Genomic DNA, 27,051 nt, shown 5'->3' on the forward strand with positions numbered 1-27,051 from the left:
ATATATATTAAAGGTATGATATAGTGACAAGAAAAGGTACATACTTGTATTATTATTATTTTTTTTTTAACCAAAATAGGGTTCAGGTACCACCAGGTGTTCATAAAGCATAGCCAATGGGTCTACAATGTATTATTATTATTATTATTATTATTATTATTATTATTATTATTATTATTTATTCTACAACATATCCCAAAAGTGTCTCCATACACAGGGGACTGTTTTTGCTGCACCACGTCGGTTGTGTCTTCATCAGTAGATGTTCATGGACGTTCACTTCTCAGTTGGTCTGCAACTCTTCCAGTCTCTTTGAATTTGTTAATAAGTTTGGTGACAGTGTCGTGTGTGTGATGTGCTCGCCATGTTTCCTGTTAAAGTCCATCGCAACCTTGCGACAGCTTCCTGATCCAGCCATGAGAATGATTTCAATATGTTCTACTTTTGTCAAAGCCAATCTGAAAAAAATATACATATATAATATAAACTAAGTGTGAAAAATTTTGCTCAAAAGTGTTAATTTCCCCTGTGTTTGGAGACTTTTGGGACACTCTGTAGTTCTTACTGAGTTCCTCTAGTGTGTAAGTCTGTTTGACTGGTCACTTGAACTGAATTGAGTCTGAGAACTCCTCAGTGCTGTGTAGAATCGACTCCAAAACTTTGGAATCGACTCTCCGTTCTGAACGCCAGGACTCGGAGAATCGATTCTTCATTGAGAATCGACTCATTCCTGGTCGGAGAAGTGCGTGGTAGTGAAGTTGATTCCGTCCTCTGAACGCATGCGTGCTGCTTTTAAAAGCCACACTGGAGGAAAATCCGCGCTGGAATCATGAATCGGACGCGTTTGGTTGTCGGGAGCAGGAGTTCAGAGGAGAGGGCAGTTTCACCAACAGGACCGTGATGTAAATATTCGGGTTTTATTTTTTTTTTTGTGGTTCAGGTCGTGGCCTGCTTGTTAGATCTCTCCCTCCTTCCTCCTCCTCCTCCTCCTCCTCTTCTTCTTCTTCATCCTCCGTCCTGAATCTCATGCCCGTGATGGCTGATGAGCAGCAGCCCCAGGGACAGCAGCCTCAGCCCGGGTCTCTGCTTCCCACAGCACTGCAGGGAGCAGAGAGCAGTGCACTGCAGCTGAAGATCAAGAACTCCATCTGGTGAGTGCACCTGGCTTCCTGAGGGTCAGAGTGTTCCTTAAACTCACCTGGTGTATGCTTAAACCTGTCTCTCTCACTAACTAACCAACTAACTAACTAACCAACCAACTAACTAACTAACTAACTAATCTCATTTCATTCAAACATGCTTCATGAGGATTAGAGACTAATTTTGTTGCATGACTGTGTCACCTGTCATGCACGTGCTGCTAAGGGTTATTACCTGTCCTAGTTAATGAAGGTGTGTGTGTGTGTGTGTGTGTGTGTGTGTGTTCATATGATTGCGTCGTGCTCTTGTTTGCACGCTCACAAAGTCGCTAGAAGGCGCCAGATGACGTCGAAAAACGATTTGCATATTTATTGATTCGTCACGCTCATTTGCATAACAAAACGTGTTACTTGGAAAAAAGGAAGATTTTCTTAAAGACACTTGTACTAGATTAGAATAGGAGAGAGTTATATCAAAGAAAAATAAGAAATAAGAGGTAATGTAATAGTAGATAGTTTGGGGGGAAAATATACGATTTGCTTGTTTTTGTTTTTCAGTTGATGAATTTTATTGAATTGTGTAAGTGTGTTGTAGTTGTACAGCGTCCACAGATAAACAGAGATTTTACCCCTGCGTTTTCTAAAAAAAAAAAAAAATCATCCACACAAACGGCATCTTCGAAAATATCTCAGTACAAGCGAAAATGTAACAACGCGAACAGGAGCATGCCAGTCGCGTAAGAGATAGCATGTCATAAACTGTTCTGTCAAATACACATTCATAACACATTTATAACACCTTATGAGTGTGTGCAGGTTCACGCTGCGATGTCTGCATTTTCAGACACATACATTTGACCTACATTACACACAAAAACTATGAAAAGGGAGTTTTAAAATTTCCCCACCTTTGTGGGCATTTTTTTGGTTAATGGGAACAATAGTGATCAGCAACAATGGTGATGAGTGACTGATCATTGGGAACAAGAGTGATCAGTGATTCATCATTGGGAGCAATGGTGATGAGTGATTGGTTGTTGAAAACAGTGGTGATGCCCTGCTTGCTCATCAGAGACGTCACACACACACACTTCACTTTACTTTTGTTTTTTGTAAAGCTGCTTTGAGACAATGACCTTTGTAAAAAAGCGCTATACAAATAAAAATGAATTGAATTGAATTGAATGAGTGATTGGTTGTTGAGAAACAATAGTGATCAGTGATTAGTCTTTGAGAACCGGTGGTGAGGAGTGGTTGGTAGTTGGAAGGAACGGTGATGAGTGATTGGTTGTTGTGAACAGTAGTGATCAGTGATTGGACGTTGGGAACAATAGTGTTGAGTGATTGGTTGTTGGGAACAGTGGTGAGCAGTGATTGGTCGTTGGGAACAATGGTGACCAGTTATTGGTCACTGGAAACAATGATGATCAGTGATTGGTCACTGGGAACAATGATGATCAGTGATTGGTCGTTGGGAACAATGGTGATCAGTGATTGGTCGTTGGGAACAGTGGTGATCAGTGGTGATCAGTGATTGGTCACTGGGAACAATGATGATCAGTGATTGGTCGTTGGGAACAATGATGATCAGTGATTGGTCGTTGGGAACAGTGGTGATCAGTGATTGGTCATTGGGAGCAGTGGTGATCAGTGATTGGTCACTGGGAACAATAGTGATGAGTGATTGGTTGTTGAGAACAATGGTGAGCAATGATTGGTCGTTGGGAACAATGGTGATCAGTGATTGGTCACTGGGAACAATGATGATCAGTGATTCATCTTTGGAAACAATAGCGTTGAGTGATTGGTTGTTGGGAACAATGGTGATGAGTGATTGGTCGTTGGGAACAGAGAGAAATTGAAACTGAGACTTGGCATGTACAATCAAATGAATATTTATTCTCTCTTTTACAATGGTGATGAGTGATTAGTCATTGGGAACCTTTTCAGGAGGCCAAAACACATAGAGAAAAATGTTTATAAAAATATTTGCATACGTGTGGGCGGGGCCTCAGTGATGATTTTGGCGGTTGTTTAAACAGACCAGCAGTCGTCAGATTTTTTTTTTTCTTACTGTGCACTGGAAACGTGGGTGTAGTTATTTTTGCAGCCTCCACCCCATCACGAGCAGCAGCAGCTCTGATTTTACATGTCGAGACACGTTGCCTGTGTACAGCTATGTAATGCTTACAGGAGAACACACACTCAGCGTCCATTCACTCTGTTACGTCAGGATCACAACACGGCACATTACTGTAATTTATACTCAGAAAATACTACATTTATGGAAAGTGTAAACAGAAATAAACATTATGGGTTTTTTTTTCCGAATATTGAAATTGAGACTCAGCATGTAAAATGAAATGGATATTTATTCTCTGTCTTACAGGAGGAATATGTTCTGTGTATTGTGTACTGTGGTGTATTAATGCAGTATTTTATAGATTTATTTCCTCTAATATTCTGTGATGCCTGCAGTAATGACTCTGTTTTATAACTTAATTTTTTGTTGCCTTTTTGATATTTCAATTATTATAATTTTTATATAAAATATGATTGTAACTTTTGAAAGACCCTACAGTAGCCGAGTGGAATTTTTGGCCCCGTGCAGGGGGCAGTTAAAGGTCAGCTAAAACCCCAGTGTTAATTGATAGCCCTGCTCCACATTTGGCGCGCTGGCACGTCTGCCCCGTGTGTCGGGGAATGAGGGGGCATTCGGCGCAGTCTTTACGGTCCTGAAAAGCTTGCTGGAAAAGACAAGGCAGCGTGCCAAATCACCTCTACACATCTCTACACACCTCTATGCACCGCTACACCTCTCTACACACCTCTACACACCTCTACACAGCTGTATGCATCTCTATTCAACTCTACGCACCTCTACACATCAATAAACACCTCCACGCACCTCTACACATCTACACAAATCTCTAAGCACCTCCACACACCATTATGCATCTCTACACACCTCTAAACACCTCTATGCATCTCTACGCACTTCCACACTTCTCTATATAGCTCTATGCACCTCTACACATCTTTACGCACCTCTACACACTTCTACTCACCTCTACACACTTCTACTCACCTCTACGCACCTCTACACATCTGCACACATCTCTACGCACCTCTACACACCTCTATGCGGACCGTTTTGAACTCCTCCATCTTTCACAGCTCAGACACTGATTTTAACTGCTTTCTTTCTTTCTTTCTTTCTTTTGTAAGTTTCTATTTTCTTTTTCAAGTCTGTTAAGTTTCTTTCTTTCTTTGATCTATTTTGTTCTTTTTTTTTTGCTATTATATTTTGCTTTCGTTAAGTTTTAAATGCTTTACATTTTTTTAAAAACTTTTTTGTTCTTTGTCTTTCTTTGTCTTTTTTAAATTTCATTCCTTTTTAGTAATTGTATTAAAAGCATCTCAAAGTAACTGCATTACAGTTAAACTGCTGTATTTTATTTTTTGTAGTTATTATGTATTTTTCATGTATTTAGTGTACAAAATGGCACATCCTTCAGGAGAGATATAATAAGGTCTGCGTATGTAAATGCTGCGCATGAGGCTTTGTTTATTGGCGTATAAGGGGGAGTGAGGCTGAAATAGAGGATGGGGGCGATGCTGACATAATGAGGGTAATTAACTTCAAAGTGTTATGAAAATGAACCACATCAGCAGCATTGCTGTTTTTGTGAGAACCACCGTTACAAGAAAAGGTGAGAAATACTTTTAAAATACGCAGTATAAGTGAATGTGTAATACCTTCAGGTCATATGCTTGTAGTTTTAAGTGTGTTTTAAGGAGGTGAAATCTTTATTTAAGCTGGGAAAAGATGCAAATAATGTAAATATTGAATAGACTTAATACTGGTTGTATTCCAAAATATATATATATATATATATATATATATATATATATCTAATAACGATGGGGGGAAAAACGAAGGGATGCTATTAACAAAGACGCATACTGAAGGGAGCCATAAACCAAAACGAACTCCTCACAGAGTGGTCACATGTCATGGGCAAGGGCGTGGCAAGTAACAACCGTAGTTTTGTCGCCGACCTGCTGCTCTCCTCTGTCCATGAACTCAGGGACTTCTACACTGAAGAAACTAGTCAAACGGTCATTTTTGCATATGATCAAAGAGCAACACTCCTATAATACCCCTGTGGCCACAGCCCTGTTGTTGGACAATCGCAACGTTATTGTGTGTCCAGCACAGAAAGATGCTTTTTGATTGAGCACTTACTTGCAAGTAGAGAATAGAAACTAATAAGCAAGCAGGAGTCGACCGATCCTCCTGTATAACTGATTTCCCGGATGCAGAATCCGTTTGTCCTGTGTCCCCTTGCTGCTGATTTGTCCACTTCTGAAGGCTGTAGGCTATGCTTCAGATTAGATATGACCTCACTCTGTTGTTCAGGAAGAGGGAAATTATTCCCTAAGAAAGTGACCCTCCTTGATAAGGACACTCCACAGAGCAGTCATTGTGGAAAACCTGTCGCTTAAGTGTCGTAGGTCTACGTCTGGACTTCCTGTCTGTAACGGCTCATTAAATTGTTCACTTCTCATTTCAGATAAGAAAAGACAACAGTATGATTAACTGTCCATGTTGACTTGTTTCTACAAATACATTTACAAATATAAAGTCACAAACATTTATTTAGATTTTCTAATTCACGAGGATTTACCCTGCACTGATTTCATATAGTTTTTGTCACTAGCAAGTAACAAAGCGACAGATGACTGTTCATTTTGTACACTCTTAGAAACAAACATACCAAACTGTACTTTTCCTTGTCGCTGGGTTAGTACTGTCAAGAGGACTTTTTGGACCTTTAGTATCTGACTTATATGTGGGAAAGTACCTTTAATTATATTAAAAAAAGCTTCACAGTTTCTTCGGTGCTCCTTAAGGTCCAATTACGTACCTTAGATTATTTTTAAAGGTGTTAATATGCGCAATAAAAGTTACAAAAGATGTACCGTTGATGACATCGCCCCAGCAGCAAGGAAAAGTCCAGTTTGGTACCTTTATTTCTGACAGTTTACTTACGTACACGACCCAGAGCCACAGCTTCAGTGACATCTTAAAGCAACAAAGTGATAAGCAACATTTGAATGCAGATTTTCTCAATTCTATGCAAATTATATATTATACTATAAAGCAACAAATCCAAACGATTAGCTCAAATGATTCCTCAGACCAATCCTATGGCATGTCTGGTTTGACGTTTCTTCGGCTTTCTGTTTATAGCTTTACCTGCAATTAGTTCCCAGTTTTGGCTTGACACACAAAAATGGAAGAAAAACTTATCCTATCATAAACAGCCTCTCAGTAAATGTGTATAAAGACATTTACAAAGAAAAATGAAGCTTGGAAGGAAGTAGAAGAGATTGTTGGTGCTTCTGGTGAGCGTAACTAGCTAGTGTAGTTAGCTTGTGTAACATTTAACTAAACAAAAGTGATGTGTATAAATGATATAGCGGGCTATAGACTATACCTCTTGGCTACTACCATTTCTCATCGGAACTAAAAAAGTCAACTACAAGCAATATGAGCGATTAAAGCTTGCTAGTGTGAACGAAGTGTAAAGGCTTTTTGTTTTCTTTCCCACTCAAACCGGGCCAGAAAATGTTGTGACTCATAAACCACATCGCCAGACTAAATAAACTATATACACACTGTATAGACTCCTCATTCTCCACCTGTCTTATATAACCACAAGTCCATATTAAACCATGTGGCGTTCCACACCTGTATATAGATTGTAAACTAGTTTATACCGGTTCCAGCCTCGTCCTGTATGACTGCTGGGGTCTTGCTGCTTTGCGGCTCTTTTTCTGCTCCAGCATGTGTTCCTGTGATTATATATCGGCGTGACACGGCCAGGGCTAGATTGGCAGCTGGGAGCATATTTCACATACCACCGGTTTATTAATAAAGACGGCTTTAAGTGTTTCTCCTGTTACGCTTGCGTCATTACTAATAAACTTTTTCTTTCCCTCTTTTTTTCCAGCAAATCCGTACAATCGAAGGTGGACAGCATTTTGGTGAGTTTTTTGGTGATTTATTCTTTATTTACTGCTTCTCAATATATTACAGCTCAATAATCGCAGACTCAGGGTATGGAGATATGGTTTGGGAATGTGCAGAAATTCAGTAAAGGTTGTGAAATAATATGGCTGTTTTGTCAAAGTAAGACATGATGCAGAGATGGTAAAATTGTCATCTTGAACATCCTTTCTCACTAATGCAGCTTCCTAGTTAACCTTTCAATTTTGCAAGACAACATAGAAAGTGTGTAAAGTTTGCAAATTAAATGTGCAAAAAGGGTAAGAACCTTGATACAGTGAAGGGCTTTACAAATAGAACATAAAATTAAAATTGCGATCAAAATGTTGTTTTTCAGTGCGATTATATTCAGCAGTATTTGCACTCGGGTAACAATTACATAACACAGAGTGCCGCTATTCCCCCTAATTCACTGTAACCAATGAGCATTGAGATGATAAACAACACACAAGCACCTGAAGCGTATCAAGTCTACAGTAGAAAAAGGGGAGAAACAACGTTGTAAAGCATGAATGAATTTTAAAATGACCTGAACGACTGCTTGTGGTGAGAATAAACAAATTTGCCTTAACCAAATGTTTAAATTCCCACTATATTCACTATTCCCACTAAATTCCCACTAAACACTAAACGTATCAAATGAATGAAGTGAGTGAGTCATGGCTCAAAACTCATAACTCGCCAGTGACGCAGTACACATAGGGAGCGTTTATCAAGTCTGATTTTCACCCATAAGTGGCGATGAGTCACTTGGCAGAAGGATGAAACCACCAGTCGTTTATATTGGTGCTTTTCTTTTAACTATGGGACGACACGGGCATCGACTGCTTCCCGCACAACTTCTCAAATCACAAAATAAAGTTAAATGTCATAAACAACAAAACATTTCTGTAGGTAAATAAATACAAATCAGAAACAGTTAATTGCTCTACATCACTACTCTGCTGTTTTAACCAGAAACATTATCAGAATGATCCTGTGACTATCGTCTGGACCAATCAGTGGTCTATACCATTTCTGGCTCCACCCACATCACCCTGTTTGGTTCTTTTGGTTCCTTGGCAAGAAGGTTAAAACCAAATTCAGCACCTGTGCTTAGTTATGGTGCCACTCATTAGGCAAAGGTGAAAATGTAGGATCGTAGGTATTTCACTGCAGTGTCTAATGGAAAAACTCTGTATGTGAATGTGTGTGTGTGTGTGCGCGTCTGTGTTTGTGTGAGTGTGTGTTTATCGTCGCATCTTTGCCTACCTCCTACAAAAATAGGCAGCATGTTTGGCTCCGAGACGTCTGCATCCAGAGGCCATTTTTATTTATTTTTTACCCCCCACTACAGCTATATGAGGTCAGCGGTAGATAAATTTAGGCTTTCAGTATCTATCAGCCCTTAATGTAGAGACAAATAGAAATGACGAGATGAATCACCACACTAATTACAACGACCAGAGAGAAGAATGAGGAGCTTTGAGTTCAGAAGATTCGGATTCAGACCCTGTTACATACAAACAGGTCGCTTTCATTTGCATGAAATGTGCTCCTGATACTTGAAACTGAATCATGAATCCTCCATCACCATGATGCCAAATTTTCATCATACCGATCTCAAAAGAATATTTTTTGCAGAATGGTTTGTTGCTTACGGGAGAATTATCTGGCTGTGCTGAGCACTTACCGGTTGCAGACTGAGGTCGAGGGCTGGGGTGTAGTGTGTGTGTGTGTGTGTGTGTGTGTGTGTGTGTGTGTGTGTTGGGGGGCGTTCGGAGTGAAGAGGAGTTGGGGAGTGTCTACCAAATGACTGACAGGAGACCCATCCAAACACAAACAAGCACTCTGGACCATAAGTCAGTTTTTAAACGGGTTTCTCCAGTCCCATAATACACTTGTGATGAGGCCATGGCTCAAACTATCATTTTTTACAGGTTATTTGTACAAGTAAGAAATAAAAAAATAGACTAGTGTACCTTTAAACACATCATTCTCATCAATAGGATAGGATCACAGCAGGATAAACAGAGATGCATGCACAGGGCCAGTTATAGCAGGTTTATACTTGCTGTTAACTACGCACTTGCAAGATGGGTTCATTCAGCATGTGATTGTGTGCATCTGATAAAAATTAACACGAAGCTTTAGTGTGCTGCCATATCAACGTAAATAGAGGGGCCAACATACCGCAATATGATGCAATGTCCACAAACTAGAGCTGTGACTCAAAGTGCATATTTATGTACTATTATAAACAGTTTTTGAGTATTAATAGCAAAGGTTTCCTCTATTACACTTAGTGAGTGAATTTCAAAAACCTTTCGAATCTTTTTTGCACACCAATAAACTCGATTTTGTAAATTAGTAAATATTTTTAATATAAAGTCACAAGCCCTATTGATATTGATCAGTGATAAAACTCTCATTTTCGGACAGCAATAAAATTCCCACAGGAGGACTGAGTTTCATGGCTTAGATGGTTTTAGATATCTTGTTGTTGCTTTTGGAAAACTTAAAAAGAAAGTTGATTAAAAGCAGTTTGTATTCATTAGATGTCGTGTTTTAGAATGATACTTCAACATGGAGGTGGAAAAAGTAGTTTTTTTAGAAGTCACATAAAATGAAGTACATTTAATTTAATTAACGTATATTCACAAAATCAAAAGGCTTTTTGGGCACAATGAAAATTATCTCATGTTTAAGCATGATGTATCCACCTTCTGACCTAGACAAGCTTTAAATCCCTGAAATATCAGCATTATTACCTTCTCTTCATGTTAAGGTCAATGAATACTAAACGTTTTTGTAAGTAGTGAAAACCTGTGTGCTGTTTTATTCTTTAGACCTTCAATAACAGCAGGTCTTTATTGTAGTGAGTTGAGGGGTGGGAGTGTGTGTCAGCATCTGCTTGTGCTGTAGAGAAATGCCTCGAGAGAGAGACAGACTCGTGTGTGTGTGTGTGTGTGTGTGTGTGTGTGTGTGTGTGTGCGCGCACACTACCTTTTACTCAGACAGAATTTAAATCAGCTCTGCTGCACCCTGCCATCTTTCAGATTCCCTTTGAAGAGGAGTAAAGTCGAGGGAGAGGACGAAGATGTAGAGATGGCTTCTACATTTTTAATGCCACTACAAACCTCTGAGGAAGTGTCTGTGTGTGCGTGTGTGTGTGTGTGTGTGTGTGTGAGAGAGAGAGAGAGAGAGAGAGAGAGAGAGATAAAGAGGGATAACAGGTCATTTCCTTAGGCTGAATTCTCTGGCTGTGTGTGTGTGTGTGTGTGTGTGTATGTGTTATGAAGACAGGATTTTGGGGGCTTTTTATCTACATTAACTTTGTTAATTCTTTGTTCATTCTTGATATTTTGGTATCAATATATACATTATATTTATATACATTATATCTCAAACATATAGAAAAACAGGTTCAGACAATAAAGGTTTCCATAAGTAGTGTGTTTTTTCTGCAAAATAATTGATACCCTTACTATAAATATTTGGTGAAGCTTTCTCTACAGAGAGTAACAGCAAAGAGTCTCTTCCTATAATATCTAACATCATTGGAGAGCTTCGTAGAGGATTTTGGTCCACTCTGTCATGAATAACCTTTGAAGATCCTTCATCCTGTGCATAAAATGCACGTAATGGGATTAACAGACACAAACATTTGCATGCACTGCACAGAGAATGCACCAGAAACCTAAATCCATGCCCTCTGGTTGTGCCTAGCCATACAGTGCTTTTAGAAATAAATCACTGAGTGCATATAATATGTACTGTATATCTCCATCACTCCTTTTGAAGTTAATCTTTCAAATCTGAAATCATTATATGTTGTGCTGACCGCTGCCAAGAAAACTATCTTGCTAAATTGGAAAACACGCAGTACAATAACCATCAATGCAATTGGCAAACCTTCTAAAGGAATGTGTATAAATGGAAAAAACTTCTTTTACAATTTCTTTTCACAAACCTCCAAGGTTTCTTCAAGTTCCTTCATATTCTTAGTTTTGTGCATGTGGACGTTATCTTCAGTTCACACTACAGGTTCTCAGTAGGCGTTAAATCCAGAGATCGAGATGCTCATTGCTGATTTTGTCCCTGTGTTGATTTGGATGCATCATTATTTAAAGCTAAGTCTTAACCTCATGGCAGAGGCAACCATGTTTTGGATTATAACATCCAAATTAATTGATAGAATTAATAGAATTAATAATGCTCTTGAAATCTGATAGAGAAGTTTTTGATTATGGTTTATTATAAATGATACTGATATTGATATACCAATATTAAATATTAGTATATTATAAGCTAGACACAGCGGAGATGGTGGCAGAGAGAAGGATGCTGGCAAAGGTGTCGGTGATCATGAAGATCTGCTCCCACCTACTCCTTAAAACACTCCAGGGACAGAGGAGTACACTGTGAGTGGTCTCACCTGACCACAACACACAGTTCTTTAGGTAGTGGAGGCATTATGTTTTCAGGTTGTCCATCCGTCTATGTGTCTCATCCGAGATTCTTGTTAGAATGATATCTGATATCTGATATCTCAAGAACAAGTGGTTGAATGTTTGTAGCATTTATATGGAATTATCATCGTAACTATCAGATGAACTTATTAGATTTTGGAATCGATCCCAACAGGGTGAAGATCACAGCAAGGTCAAACGTCAGAAATAGTTTTTCTTCAATAGCTTCCTTCCGGTTTGAAGAACATTTTAAGGGGAATTAGTAACCAGAAGCACTAGACTTGCTGGTGGCAAAAGCATCCCCGTCGATGCTGTTGGCATTAAACTCTGCTTGTTTTTTCGTAGTTTTTACAGTGGAAAAGTAGTTTCAACAACCACAAAATGACAAAAAAATACCTGTTTGGCAAAACAAAAGTTTTTACTTGGTATGGATCTAAGTTTAAACACAGCACGCTTGATGTTGTTGTTGTGACACACCTTTATGCTTTAACTATAGCACACGCTGCTTGTTCTGAATCCCACCACCTGCTGCACTACTCACATCTCCTGAGGTTTGAACTGATTGACAGTAGAATGGTTTACACTGAGCAAATTAATTAGCGTGTGTGGATGACAGACGATCTTTTCAGGAACGTGGAAACTGACGAAACTGAGCAAAGTCCAGCACATACAATTCATCTATTCATCTATGATTATTACTCCAAATAGTTTTTTGACTTTTGTTTATTTGCTGTTTGATTTTAAAGATTTTATCTTTTTTTGTTTTTTGATACAAACACATGTGCTATAGTCCCATAGCCCTTGTTTGTGCTAAAAAATATTATAGAAAATGACACATATCTAGAAATAGGAGCATTTTCACTGACTGTTAAACAGAAAGTAAGTAGGTATAGACCTCTTAGGGTTCATGTCCTTGTTCTTTTTTCCCTCTCTTCGTTTCCTGTCCTTTTGCAGCAAGATGTGGAGAGGTTTACAGACATTGAGAAACTTTACCTCTACCTCAGGCTGCCCTCGGGCCCCAGCAGCAGCGGCAGCGACAAAATGTGAGTGTTTTTAAAATTGTACATTTTAACATTGTGACTCAGGTCTAGACTCTTAGGTCTTAATAAAAGGCAGCCCGTGGGTGCAGCCCGAGCTGTAATACATGATGCAGGTGTGTGGAGACATGATGTCTGTTAGTTAAAACTACAAAAAAAGTAAAACAGCGATTATGTTGTATCTCCAGCAGTGAGCAAAGCTGCGTGTCTTCGAGCCGTATGCAGCAGATGCACGCGTTCAGCTGGATACGGAATCACCTGGAGGAGCACGCAGACACCTCGCTCCCCAAACAGGAAGTCTTCGATGAGTACAAGTGAGTTTATGAGTCAAGATATCACCATGATATTTAAATACATTTCTAGAATACACAACAACAGTAAAGAATATTAGTATTTAGTTACAATATGTTAAAAATTTGTTATAAATTAACAAATGAAGCTTAAAAAAACTTTAAATATTTATTAGAAATTAATAATGAAGTAGTAATAATTTAAACCTGAACCTTGAAAAACCTTAGAGGTAGTTGAAAATTAATCAATTAACAATAAAATTAAGACTGAATTTAAAAAAGTTACAAATGAATTAGGAGTTTGACCAAAAAATTAACACTGAACCATAAAACCTTTAAAAAAAAATAACATTTAAAAAAGGTATAGTAATTATAAGTTAATACTAAATTAACACCGACCCTTTAAAAACTTTATAAATGTGGTATAAATTAACACTGAAGCTGTGAAAAAAAACTTTAAGTAATTAGTTATAATTTAGTAATAAACACTGAATCTTAAAATCTTGAAAATGAGTTATAATTAGTTGGATGAATAATAAATCAAATGTGAAATGAGTTATAAATTAGATTAGCAGTGAGTTATGAGTTATAAATTAATAATAAACACTGAAACTTTATTAGTTATAAATTAATAAGAAAAATGATCACTGAACCCTAAAAAAGCTTTAAAGATATAATTATAGATATAAATATATGTAGATATAATTATACAGATATAATTAATTAAGTAAAAATAAATTAACACTGAAAAGGAGATTTTTTATCCGTAAAAATTTAACATTTTACGATTTTAAAAATTCTAAACAATAGAAAACTGAAGACATCAAATGAGCTGCTTCTAGGGTTTGAAATTGTTATCTAAAAAAAAAAAATACATAAGATACAGAAACCTCACAATACAGAAACATGTATAATGATATTATTTATCACAATACTGATATTATATCGTCATGGTTCTGGAAAGAGAAAATATGAGACACACATAACGTGATGATGAGTACTGCCTTTCTGTTTATTCAGAGAAACAAACTTAATGACTCTATAAATTAGTAATTAATCAGGGTTCCAAACATATGTATTGCTTTTTAATCTTTATATAGTTGAGAGAGTTAGACAAGAAGTCATATTTGTTGGTGGGTTTAATTTTGATCCAGATTAAGATGTTTTAATATTCACTTTATATATCTGTATGTTAAATATAAACTAAGTGTCTTGCTCTGTATTTTTCAGGAGCTACTGTGACAATCTGGGCTATCACGCGCTCAGTGCCGCCGACTTCGGAAAGATCATGAAGAATGTTTTTCCCAACATGAAGGCGCGCCGGCTCGGCATGAGGGGAAAATCCAAATATCCTTCTCTGAAACTGTTTGTTACGATCCGTTTGAACTGTCAGACATCTGTTGTTGTAGTTCATGCACCTCCTAAATATAGATCAGGAAAATCGAATAAAGCGTTGACGTGCTGCTGTCGGACAGAAGAACCGAGTGGCAGCAGGAATGTGCCTGACCTTCAGGAAGTGTTCTCCACTGCAGCTCCTCTTTCACACACGGCGGTCGTGGGCATTTCATAGATTATTTATACATTCTTCCTAAAAACCCCAACAAAGGAACCATTACAGGTCCTGGGTTGTCATTATGCATTTTCGTACTCGTTAGAACAGCAGTGAACAGATTTGTGGGGGTTAAAGCCAGGGTTAAAAGTGTATACTTGAATACAGACTATTTATATTTCTTCAGTGGTGCTCTTCCAAAATAACGCTAGTTTGTTGATGACGGTTGTCACAGTAACGGAAATCTAATACACTTAGCAATCCCCTTCAACCCCCCATTACGAAATCAAACCCATCTTCATACCAACACAGGACATTTTGACCTTTACTTTCTGTGAGGCGCTCACACACTTCCACTATTTCATTCCGCGTTTTTCTATTTCCGGGTACCACACAGAGTTACACCCCCTACAGGAGTAACATAAAGTAGGACAGATGATGAAATTGTCAATGTGATGGAAAGTATTTAGAAAAAACAGCAACAAAAGCCTAGTGAGGCTGTCCACATCATGTAAGAGACAACATTTATGTTGCTTTGGTGATATGGAAGAAACTTTCACTTTAACATTACCATTGAACCTTAAAAACGTTGTTACAAATTAATGAAAAGTTAACACTGAAGCCTTAAAAAGTAATTATAAATTAATAAATTAATAATAAATTAACCAAACTTTTAAAATTTTCATTTAAAAATATAATAATGAATCAACCTGGCATCTTAAAAAAAACTTTTAAAAAGCAACTATAAATTAATTACTTAACAATAAATTAACTCTGAACCTTAAAACCTTTTTTAAAAAATTGTAATAAAGTAATAATCATTTAACATCAATCTTACATTCCTTAAAGGTATAACATAGACAGTGAAATTGTAGATGTTTATGGTGTTTAGAAAAAAAAAATCAACAAAAGTCCAGTGAAGCTTTTATGGTGCTCCTGCGATACGGGAGAAACCTGAAAACTATAGATTTCTGCTTTTTTGGCTAAAGCAGCGGTCAGAGCAAAGGTGAATAAAATTCACCCGGCAGAAATGCAAATTCACTGAAGGGGAAAGGACATGGGACGTGAAAAACATGCATTCGCTTTTGGTAGCGGTTACATTCACTTTGTGTCAATTTTATTTACAGTACTGTGCAAAAGTCTGAGGCAGTGAATGTTACAGGATTTTTGTATGTCAGAAAAGAAAGTTATATCCCTTTTTAGACAAAAAAAACCTCATGAAGTCTGTCAGGATTTACCTGCAAATACAGATTCTGAAGAAGTTTTACAGTCAGAGGCTCCAGAAGAATTGTGGCAGGTTTTCCAAGATGCTGAGTAAATCTTAGCAGCTAAAAAATGTACAAAGTGCACCTGAGCTTTTTTATTGTGCTTTTTTATGTAGAAATGTTTAATTTCATTATTTTTGAATGCATATTTGCTTTACAGCATTTCTTTACATGTGACCTGTGAATTCCTAAGCCTTGGTCTTCGCAGCCAGCAGAAAACATGAAGGCAGGACTGTGACTTACTCGCCATGTTCTTCCTAATTTTTTGCACAAATTTAGAAAAATTTCATTTTAGCAGTGTTTGCACAGGGGTTTAACTCAACCGCTCACTCAATCTGAGCCTGTTTGAACATTTTAGGCCCTAAAAAAAGACAAAACACAACAGATGTTTGTTATTAGCTGCCTAAATCCATCACATTCAAATAGAGCAGGTCAGTGGAAATGTAAACATCTGAGCTTGCTAATGAATACTCTGTTGCAGTAAAATTTAGGCTGTATTGTTTCAATAGAGCACTAATAATACAATAATAATTTTCTACCTAAAAACAAAGGGGGATGCAAACTTCTGCATTCCATATAATTATCAATGAGCAGTGATTAACCCTATCAGTCTGTCATTGTATTTTTGAGCATTATAATGTTGTGCTCTTTAAGGCCAACTTGAAATAAACCTTTCTTGTTGTCTCATGTAAATCATGCAGTGAATGTTTAGAACCATAACTGAGAACTCCTGCTCTACATTTATGTAGAGAACATTTTGACAAATTTTACCTTAACACCTGCTCACATATTGCTATAGTGGCCTGAGAAAGAAGCCTTTCATTCACATGCCGTCTCTTCCAAATCTGGATGTACACAAAACAGGAGATGGGGTATGTTTTTTTGTGCATGGGATGCATCCATCCATTTCCATACTGCTTATCCTATACAGGGTCACAGGGGAGCCTTGAGCCTATCCCTGGGAAGGCGGTGGACACCCTGGACAGGGTGCCAACCCATCGCAGGGCACAATCACACACACACATACATACATACTACAGTCAATTTGGAAATGCCAATCACACATAAAGTGAAACCCCCAAAGCACATGGGAAGAACATGCAAACTCCACACACACACACAGGGTGGATGCAGGATTCAAACCCCCAACCCTGGAGATAGGAGACAACAATGCTAACCACTAAGCTACTTATTCACTTGTTTACTGTAAAGAAGCTAAGATTAGTCCAGCAAAGCAATATTAGATTAGATTAGATTCAACTTTGTAATTGCACAGAGTATAGGTACTAGTATAGTAGTAAATTGCAGAGTAAGCAGATAAACAGAACGGCAAGGTATATAAAATGTACAAAGGAATACACACAACAAGATTATTTGCAGAAAAATACGAGTATGGTAATCAACATATCTAAAGGCTGTAAAACAGTTTCTATATTTCTCCTTCATGATGCCGTCAAATTCATGTCCATGTTCTCTTGTCTCTCTCTCTCTCTTTCTCTGTCTCTCTCACATGTGGCAGTGTGAGGGGTTTGAACCTACCGGGCAGAACTCCAGCGGGGAGGATGAGATTCGCTCTGCCGCCTGTGATCTGGTGTGCGAGTGGGCTCAGAAAGTGCTGAGTCGTCAGTTTGTCAGTGTGGAGGACCTGGCACGCTTCCTGCTTAACAGCCACTACATCAGCACCAAGTCTGTCGCTGCTCTCACCGTGATGACAGGATCCCCTTCAGGTACAGAGCACTTGTCTAAGACTGAGATTTACCTTTATACAATATCTCCTCCTGTTGGTATGGAATCAGGCTGAAACACAATTCCAGTCTATAGGGTTGTCATGCATCTGTGTTTTTTCATAATTATTTTACAATCAATACACTGACATTTAAATTACCCATGATTACAAACTCTGGATTTTAGAGGCTGATTTTGCAGATTACTTCAGGAAGAGGACAAGGCAAATCCCAGCATTAGTTTTCTCATTATATAGAAGGGCTTGGTGTTCATGAAAAACAAATAAAAATATTCTTTGCAAAAGGGTTCTCGTCACCAATCCTCACAGATTCCAACTATTCAAATATGTACCATTTTATTAATTTATTGGAATCATTACAATTTTTATTTCTAACATGTGCAAGGTGTGAACTTTCAACCCACAGAACCCAAACCAGGTATGCTATGTCAAAAGATACAAACATTCTTGAGCTTTAGAATAGGTTTAACATTAAACACATTTAAGTGACCAGTCAATTAGGCTTATAACTATAATAACTAAATTATAACACATATAACAAAGAGGATGGGTTCCCATTTGAGTCTGGTTCTTCTCAAGGTTTTTGCTTGCTACGGTCACCTCTGGCTTGCTTATTAGGAATCTAAATGTATACTAAATGGCCAAATGTATTTGGACACCTGAAGATGACACCCATATGTACTTTTTGAACATTAATATGGAGTTGGCTCCCCTTTGTAACATCCTTCACTTTTCTGGGGAGGCTTTACACTAGATTTTAAAATGTTGCTGTGGGGATTTGTGTTCATTCAGCCACAAGAATATTAGTGAAGTTGGGCACTGATTTCAGGTGAGGAGGCCTGGCGTGCAGTCGGCATTCCAATTCAACCCAAAGGTGTTCAGTGGGCTTAAGGTCAGGAGTCTGTGCAGACCACTAGATTTCTTCCACACAAACAATGGCAAACCATGTCTTTACGTACCTCATTTTGTGCTCATGCTGGAACAGGTTTGGGTCCCTTAGTTCCACTGAATGCAGATCGTAATGCTACAGCATACATACACATTCTACACAATCATGTGCAGCCAACATTGTGGTAAGAGTTTGGGGAAGAACCACATATAGGTGTCATGGTCAGGCATCCACAAATTTTTGGCCATAAAGTGTACATTCAGATTTTTGAAAAACTTCTTTGTGATAATGTCTGTTGCACAGATTCCCAACCGTGGTCATGGAGAATCCCCTGTCCAGCACACTTGATTCAACAAATCAGCTAATTAACAGCCCTTCCTGAGTTTAAGTGTTTGTATTAGAGCACGGAAAACACCACAATTTGCAGGACGGGGGTTCTCAAATAGCAATTGCTCTTGGAAATAGTTGCTTCTTCCCCATTATATGATTTTAAATATTATATGATCTTAAATATTAAGCATGCAATTTCTTTTTTATTATTGTTGTTGTATTATTTTTATTGTTGTCCTCAGGGGCCCCAATGTCTGTTCAGTCGTCTGCGTTCATGCCCACAACTGATGCCCACTCATTCCAGCCTCAGGTCAAAACGCTGACATCCCCTTCCATCGACGCCAAGCAGCAGCTCCAGAGAAAGATCCAGAAGAAGCAGCAGGAACAAAAACTTCACTCCCCACTTCCTCCTGAAGCTCAGGGCAGGAGGGCAGAAGGGGTCACTACTCCTTGTGCAAGCACAGGGATCCCATGTGGAAGCCCTGCCCTACTTTCACCGCAGCCCACCATCGGCATCGTGGTAGCCACAGTTCCTAGCCCAGTTACGGTAACTATTTCAATTTGTATAGGAAGTCAAATGCGTAGACTTACAAAGGAGTCACATTACAGAGCTAATGTTCACTCTGTTTTGTTCTTCAGGTTCAAAGAAGCAGACAGTTGATGTCTCCCAGCCCAGTTCCTGTGGCAACAGCAGAAAGCAAGGTGCTCCCTGTCAATTTTCAGGTGGTCACCCAATCGGTGCAGCCTGTGAACCGATGTCCAAAGACCCCTCAGAATGTCCCTGCAAGTCCCGTTGGTGATCGTCCCGCTCGCCATCGCTACGCCCAAATCCTGCCTAAACCAGCTACAACTAGCGCAATCACGCTACGTTCACCTCCTGCGCTCCTTATCACCAAAAGTTCCATCAAAACTGTCATACCATCACCCAAGGACAGCTCTGTCAACATTGTGAAAATGACGGCCATATCTCTGGGGCCCAGCACCAGCACCACCAGCACTGCTGCCACCACAGCTAGGCCTGCCTCTGCTGGAATAACCAGCCGTGGTGATGACCTCCAACCTGTTACGCGTGTCCGTAGTGGCTCCATTGCTGCAATGCCGACATTATCAATGCCAGGACAAACAACCACAACACCAGCGGTCAATATCAATTTGGATGTTGCTGATGCTGTAGCGCGAGCTAGAGAAGCTCAAGGTGGGACAACTGGTGGGGGTGTGCAAGTAGAAGGAGCACTCAAACCCAGAGCTGCAAGTGTGCCTACACCTCTAGCTAAAATCTCTGCAGAATTGGACAGGCAATCAGGGAACAAATTTAATGGTCTTATGCTCCCTGATGGAGGCAATTTGGCTGCTGGCAGCAATAATAATCCCATTGAAAGCACTTTGTATCAGGACATAGCCAATCAGAGTTCCAGTAGTGCTCCAACAACAAGTAATAGCGCATTTATGACACCACCCAAGGATGCAGAGCTGGCATCTCCATGCCCTCGCAAAAGACAAGGTTTACACCCAGATTCAAGTCTGACACCTGTCAAAAAGATTTACATTTCTGAGGGAAATGAAGATGCAAAATTGGCTATGAAAATTGCAATGAAGAGTGTTTCCAGGTCAGACATTCCTGTTGAACCAGAAAGTGAACTTTCTTCAGCTGCAGGAAAAGTTATGGTGAAACTTAGTTCCAGTGCTCCTACTCGTATCCTTGCATTCTCTGATAGTCCAGTTGGAAATACTGGCTTCCAGGCTGTCAGCAGTTCCCAAAGCATCTTGCAGGGACAATGGGAAGTGTCCTCGTCTAATGTAAAAAATATCACTACTGGTACCACAGCTGTGAGTGCCCCTTGCCAGGATTGTCAGGTCAGGAATACAAGCTTTCAGACCTTTAACAGACCACAAAGTGTTTCCCAAGGCCAGTGGGAAGGGTCTCTATCCAATATGAACAGCAAGCCAATAGTTACTCGCACTGTTAGCGCCCCAGGTCAGGCATTGCTACAGCAGCATGCAAACAAAAATACCCAATTCATGCAGGTAGGTTCGGATCAGTCCAGCTCCTCTGCAGTTTGTGAACTGAATGCTGTGCTTCGGAATAATGAGCAGCAAGATGCGAATCAGCAACAAATTTATTCTCAGCAGGGGACAGTAATAAACAAGCAAATGTCCAGTTCTGTTATGGAGCCTCCTGTGATGACTCGACCTACTGCCACAGGCCAGCTGGTGCAGATGACTACTGATATGGTGGAACATGTCTCATCTCAGCCCCATGTGGGTTACTTTCCATTTAATGATGATGACATGACTCAGGACAGTATCGTAGAGGAATTAGTTCAGATGGAGGAGCAGATGAAGATGAACAGTTCCATGCAAAGCTTTGATGGCTGTGAGGATATGGCCCTGCAAAGTCAACAGGCTGCCTTGCAGAACAACATGATATCCAGTCACCAGGCCAGCACTTCTTGCTACAACTTGGCCAACACTAGCAGCACACCTATCCACACCCCTACCCAAGGTGCAGAGATGATAGGAATGGGGCAGGGATTGACCCGTGAGAGCCCCTGCTCACATTTTGCCCCCACCACCCCTGTTGACAGTGCTCTGGGAAGCAGCTGCCAAACCCCAATTGGAACACCACACTCAAACTGCAGTAGTGGTGTTCCGCCCAGTCCTGTTGAGTGTAGGAACCCATTTGCCTTCACTCCGATCAACTCCAGCATCACAAGTTACCATGATGGCAGCACTATCTCGTCCAGTCCTGTCAAGCCCATGCAAAGACCAATGGCCACCCACCCAGATAAAGCTAAGCTGGACTGGATGAATAATAACTACAACAGCAGTAGTAGTAATTCCAATAGTGGAATTAGTATTCTGCCCAACTATCAGAATCTGGTGGATAACCAGTTCAGGAAACCTCATGCTTTTGCTATTCCTGGCCAGACATATCCATCACCAGTCAGGCACCATGACATGCACATAAGTCGCTTGACACCTATTTCGCCAGTCCAGCAGCAGGTGGCTAGCATGGTAAACCTTAATAAACAGGAGGGATTTGCTGTTCCAGCCCCTCTTGATAACAAAACCAGCACTTCCTCCTCTGGATCATTCCGCTGCCGCAGTGTCAGTCCAGCAGTCAGGCAGCGCAACCTGAGTGGAACCCCAAACCCCAATGTCCGCCGTTATGTGGTCTCTCCTTTTAATTCACAAGTGACACCAGAGGTGCTGAATATCTTTGCTAATACTCAAGCAAATACTAGCGTTAGCAGCATGGTGCAGAGGAGTCAATCTGTGCCACTTAATGTGATGATGCAGACAGAAGTTTTGCCCATGCAAGCTGGTGGGCAGACAAGTAACACTAAAAACATTACCAGTGTCCTGCTCAACAAGATGGATGGTGATGGAGACAATGTGGTACGTGGACTTGGCATGAACAATATGCCATCCAGTTACACTGCTCGCATGAACCTCTCACAAATCCTGGAAACGACCGCTGCTTCTGGTTTCCCTGCCGGTGCCAATCACCAGGCTATGATTTCGCCTGGCTCCTCAGCTTACAAATTTACAAAGCCTGCTTACCTCATGAAGAACAATGGAGGGGAGCAAATAAGCTTCTCAGCAAGGGAGGCCCAAGGGCAGTTAGTCTCAGAAGAGAAGAAGCAGCTGTCTGAAGAGCAGCAAAATCAGGCCTTGATGGTTCCACCACAGCAAGACCTCCAGCAGCATCAGCACCAGCAGTCTTTCCTTTTCAATACCACTGATAAAGACCTGTTAGATGAAGACAACTTGAACACTGTGTCACAGCTTCCAGGCCAGGCAACCGAACTTGGTGCTGGAGTTTCAGAGTTTCCTGGTGATATGCAACTGACCTCTGAACTCTCCAGTAGCATGAATGATTTAAACTCTTTAGATGCAAACCTTCTCTTCGATCCAGCATCAAGTCAGCAGCAAGTCCAGTATGAAGAACCAACACTGGAGGAACTAAAGAATGACCCGATTTTCCAACAGATTTGCAGTGAGACTGTGAATTCTGCTGGCTTTGACTGGTTGGAGAGCAAGGACCAGGCAACAGTGGAAATGTTGGGTTAACCTGTAGCTTGATTTGATAACTAATTTTTTTTTTTTTTTCTGTAAGTGGGTTTTAACAGAATTTGTCTAAAGTGTTTACACAAAGCAGTGTTGCAGCGAATTGCTGGGCTCAGTTCCTGGGTTGAACAGAAATTATCCCTTTTCTTTCCCTCAGAATACTGGTTCTTTTTCCAAAATTGTTCAGTGCACCTCTGTTCAAACATGTTGAATTTCTCTCCACACATGTTCAAATATCGGAAAGAGAAATTAACCAGTGTTCTAGTGTCTCAAAGAAAATGGTTTGTACTGTTTCCAAGAAATTCTGTGAAATTACAAATTGAATACTTTTACAGTTTACCAAAAAAACAAGGGATGTTTCTGCACACCTTGCAGGCAAGGTATCTTTGTGTAAATAAAATTAAAACATTTTTTTTACGCTTGCTTCTTAATGTGTAACAAACTTCTGTTAAGACTTCGAGCTGTCTGATGTACTGTGATACATTCAGTCATTTTTTTCAGCTTTGCAAATATGTGCTTCCAGGTGCGTAAATTGATAACACGATAGTAATGAATAAATAAATGTATTACCTTAAAGGGTGGGAATATAACATATGGGAAGATTATACCTGCTGTCTTTTATATATTGAAAAGCTTTCATATATATGTTAACATAAAAAACATTAAAACATTAAATATGGCAATTGGCACTTAAACATATACAGTGCAAAATTTAATGACTTTTAAAGTCCAAAGATGAACAGTATTGGCTTTGTAGTAATAATTGGCTTGTTAGTCATTGTAAATGAATTATTTCTTTGTATTCGTGTATATTACTTTAAATTTTCCCTAATTTTTATCTCAGGGTTCCCCAAGTTCTAGCTGAGGGATTAAATTCAATAAATGATGCATATAACCAGAAGGGTTTTAACAGCAACCGTTAAAAGGCTGGAATATTTGCACTAACAGTCACAGTTTGTGTATTTGCAAACGTGTTACGGAAATCCAAGCTGCCTTTTCCTTTTGAAGGCACGAAAGACAGTTGTTTAAGAGAAAAGTTAAGGGCATATTCTTAAAGACACCGGAGCATGATGAACATGACTGTTGTCCATTTTAGTGTGTGCACTCACTATATTTTTCAAAAACCTTTAAAACTAATAACTAACTTATTCCTGATTGTTAAAGAGTACAGCCCTCTTGAGTAGCAAATCCAAATTTAGATCTTGTTTAAGATTAAAAGGAATTTAAAAAATGTCAGTAAGAGATTTTATTCAGGATCTGATTAGTCTATAGATTTTTCTATCTATGCATTTTTAAATCAGTTGATCTGCCACTTTTTTGGTTTAGTGGGAGTTTTTGTTCCCTTTTTTTGTAATCGAATACATAAACTTTACATTTTTATGAACCTTCTTACATCTTCAATGTTTTGCAAAAAAAAAAAAATTCATTTCAATCAAAAAGATTGATTTGTCATTGTAAGAAGTGCAATGCTTTGCTGAATATTTTTAAATGTTAAAACTCGTGACTTAATTTTTTTGGTTTAGTTACTATCCTTGCACTATTACAGATGAAATATATTAAATAACACAGGACAAGTACCACTATGTCATGGGTTAGAACTTAAGCTGAGAATTTGAGCAAGTCATAGCTAACAAAATTATTGGGCTCAAATAATAACGTAATGTTTTTATACAGTATACAGTGGATTTTGTAGAATTGGCATGTTGCTAATTTTCTTGCGCCTGATGCAAAAACACAATATCAATTTGTGACGAGGTTTCCATAATACATCTCAGCCTTACTGTCCCTCCATACCAAAGAAAATCTCTGGAATTTGAGGGGATTTTTTTTATTTGAAATTTTATACCCTTTTTTATCATAATTCGAAAATTTGAAACATTTGTTTGTTTGTTTTTGGGGCATTTTTGTAAGCACTCAGTTGTTTTTGTAATTTGTAACATGCGATCTGTCATGTAGCACTGAAACTTTTGCTAAAAGAATGTTTAAAAATCACACTACTGGTATAATTTGTAAAAAAAAAAAATATATAAATGTAGCAGTGCAGAAGACTGTTAATAATCCACTGATTTTAAGCTTTTGTATATATTCAACTAGTATGTGAGAAATCACAGGCACTGTTTAATGTTGTTGCTGTAGTTGTTGTCGTCGTTGTGGTTATTAAACTGTTAAACTTGTATTTATCAGAAACCAGCAAATGTGCAACCTGCCTGAGGAATTAGTCCTCATGTACAAAAAGCTAACTGCATGTGTTCCTATGTATTTAGTTTTGTATTTTTTTTTATTTGTTTTTTTTTTTTATTGTTTGTTTATGCTCTGTATTTTAAGAACAATGAGAAAACACCGTGTATGATTAAAGATGTTATGTCAGGTTACATATTTTTCTGTAATGGACAGGGATTTGAATCTGGAAATCCAACATCTTAAATTGGTCAAAGCTTTAGAGGTTCATTATTACTGTAACACTAACTTTCTTCTTCAGGATAATAAAAAAAGACTCCAAAATATTACTCTAATAGTTTTTAAAACCCAAGCTTAAAAGATTAAATCAAAAAAAGTGATCAGAATAAAACCCAAAATATCATCCCAGTGTGGTTAATATAACACGGGGGAAATTCTTTGCTTACTTTTTCTCTGTACATTTTTAAAAGGTTTGTTTGTTTTATGATTTTTTTTTCTCTTTATCTTTATAAAATATATGTATGACGTTTCTTTCTTCTTTTTTTTTATTATCAATGTAGCCAGTGTTTATATGATCATAGGCCAGAACTGTGGTTATTATTCTGTGATCTAAGACCTATTATCTTTACCTTTGTGGTGTTAAACCCTGTACATCAGACTTGCTTCATAAAGTTGCTATGACATTTGGAAAGTTTTTTTTTTCTTCTCTTTCTTTTTGCATTGAAAGTGGTCACTGATTTATTTTAGGTGACTAATAAACATTTTGTAAAGTATCATGACAAAGTGCTTTGTGCTTTTTTTTCCCTCCCGGTGTGAAAAAAATAATGCTTATATAAGAACAGTTCGATATGAACGGTCTTGCTATGAGAGCTTGAAGACTGCAATTGCCACGAACAGTTTCTCAAGTCTCCATCAGCGAACAGTTCAACAAAACAGATTTCATGTTAAAACTGTAATGAATTTCCTGGTTACACAATTGCGCTATTTGTCCGTGTAGTACACAGTTATAAAAGGGAATTATTTATAATCGCACTATCCGTTATCACCCAGATGAGGATGGGTTCCCTTTTGAGTCTGGTTCCTCTCAAGGTTTCTTCCTCATATTGTCTCAGGGAGATTTTCCTCACCACCGTCACCTCTGGCTCACTCGTTAGGGATAAACTTATAAACTTAAAATTTATATCCTGATATATTACATATTTCTTTACAGCTGCTTTGTGACAATGTCCATTGTTTAAAAGCGCTATAAAATTGAATATAAAGATAAGCTAAGAAAAGGGACATTTAAAGAATATGTTGTGAAATTAGGTTCTGTTCATGATCAGAAGCAGCAGAGATCTGAAGTAAGATTTTTGATGATTTAGCTGATTGAGTGAATGAACAGGTCACATCTATTTGAACATCTGTTTGAAAAGGCTTTTAAAGTGCGTGATTTTTTTTACTCATTATATTTGTGGATATAGACCGGCGCCTATCCCAGGAACACTGGGTGAATATGATACAAGAAAATATGATGTGACACCAATCCATCACAGGACACCTGTTTACCTGGAGTAATTCAGCATCACCAGTTCACCTACCTGAAAGTTTTTGGAAAGTGAGAGGTAACCGGAGAACCCGGAGGAAACCCGTAAGAGACGTGCCGTTCCACCGTACCGCCCTGGTTTGACTCTATTTTGTAAATATGGAAGTAGACTGGAAATGTTCACACCTGGTATTAGCACCTGTCTTGAGTTATCCGATCACAAGCGGACAACCGAAACGCAGAGCCGTCGTTTCGAAGGCGTCTTTAGTGACCAGTTGTGATTAGATTTCATGAACCGCTGGAGGAAAGGAGTCACACATTTATTACGTCAGTCTTCCACTACGAATGCTCTCTCATTGACCTGTATGAGCTGTTTCAAACGTTTCATTCGTGTGGTGTGCTGAGGCAATTTATAAACGAACAAGAGACGCGCCAGTGAAAAGAAGCTGCCATCATTTCTGCTGTTATTCCATCGCCTTCGCTTTTATACCATCCGTTAGCCTAGCA

General features: G+C 38.8%; 1 protein-coding gene across 2 annotated transcripts; it reads left to right on the forward strand.

Moving 5' to 3' along the window:
* Positions 1 to 772: 772 nt before the first annotated feature.
* rfx7a (regulatory factor X7a) lies at positions 773 to 25,795 on the forward strand. Of its 2 annotated transcripts, none has more exons than XM_026937750.3 (9): positions 773 to 1,151; positions 7,160 to 7,193; positions 12,621 to 12,709; positions 12,892 to 13,017; positions 14,224 to 14,340; positions 16,595 to 16,679; positions 17,327 to 17,534; positions 19,013 to 19,317; positions 19,410 to 25,795. In XM_026937750.3, the coding sequence occupies exons 1-9, from the start codon at positions 1,027 to 1,029 to the stop codon at positions 22,842 to 22,844; spliced, it is 4,524 nt and encodes a 1,507-aa protein (XP_026793551.3). In that variant the 5' UTR covers positions 773 to 1,026; the 3' UTR covers positions 22,845 to 25,795. The 2 variants fall into 2 exon arrangements, with proteins under 2 accessions (XP_026793551.3, XP_026793552.3); XM_026937751.3 differs by having other exon boundaries at positions 12,895 to 13,017.
* Positions 25,796 to 27,051: the final 1,256 nt, after the last annotated feature.

This window comes from Pangasianodon hypophthalmus, chromosome 25 (assembly GCF_027358585.1).
Source record: "Pangasianodon hypophthalmus isolate fPanHyp1 chromosome 25, fPanHyp1.pri, whole genome shotgun sequence".
Classification (NCBI taxonomy): Eukaryota; Metazoa; Chordata; class Actinopteri; order Siluriformes; family Pangasiidae; genus Pangasianodon; species Pangasianodon hypophthalmus.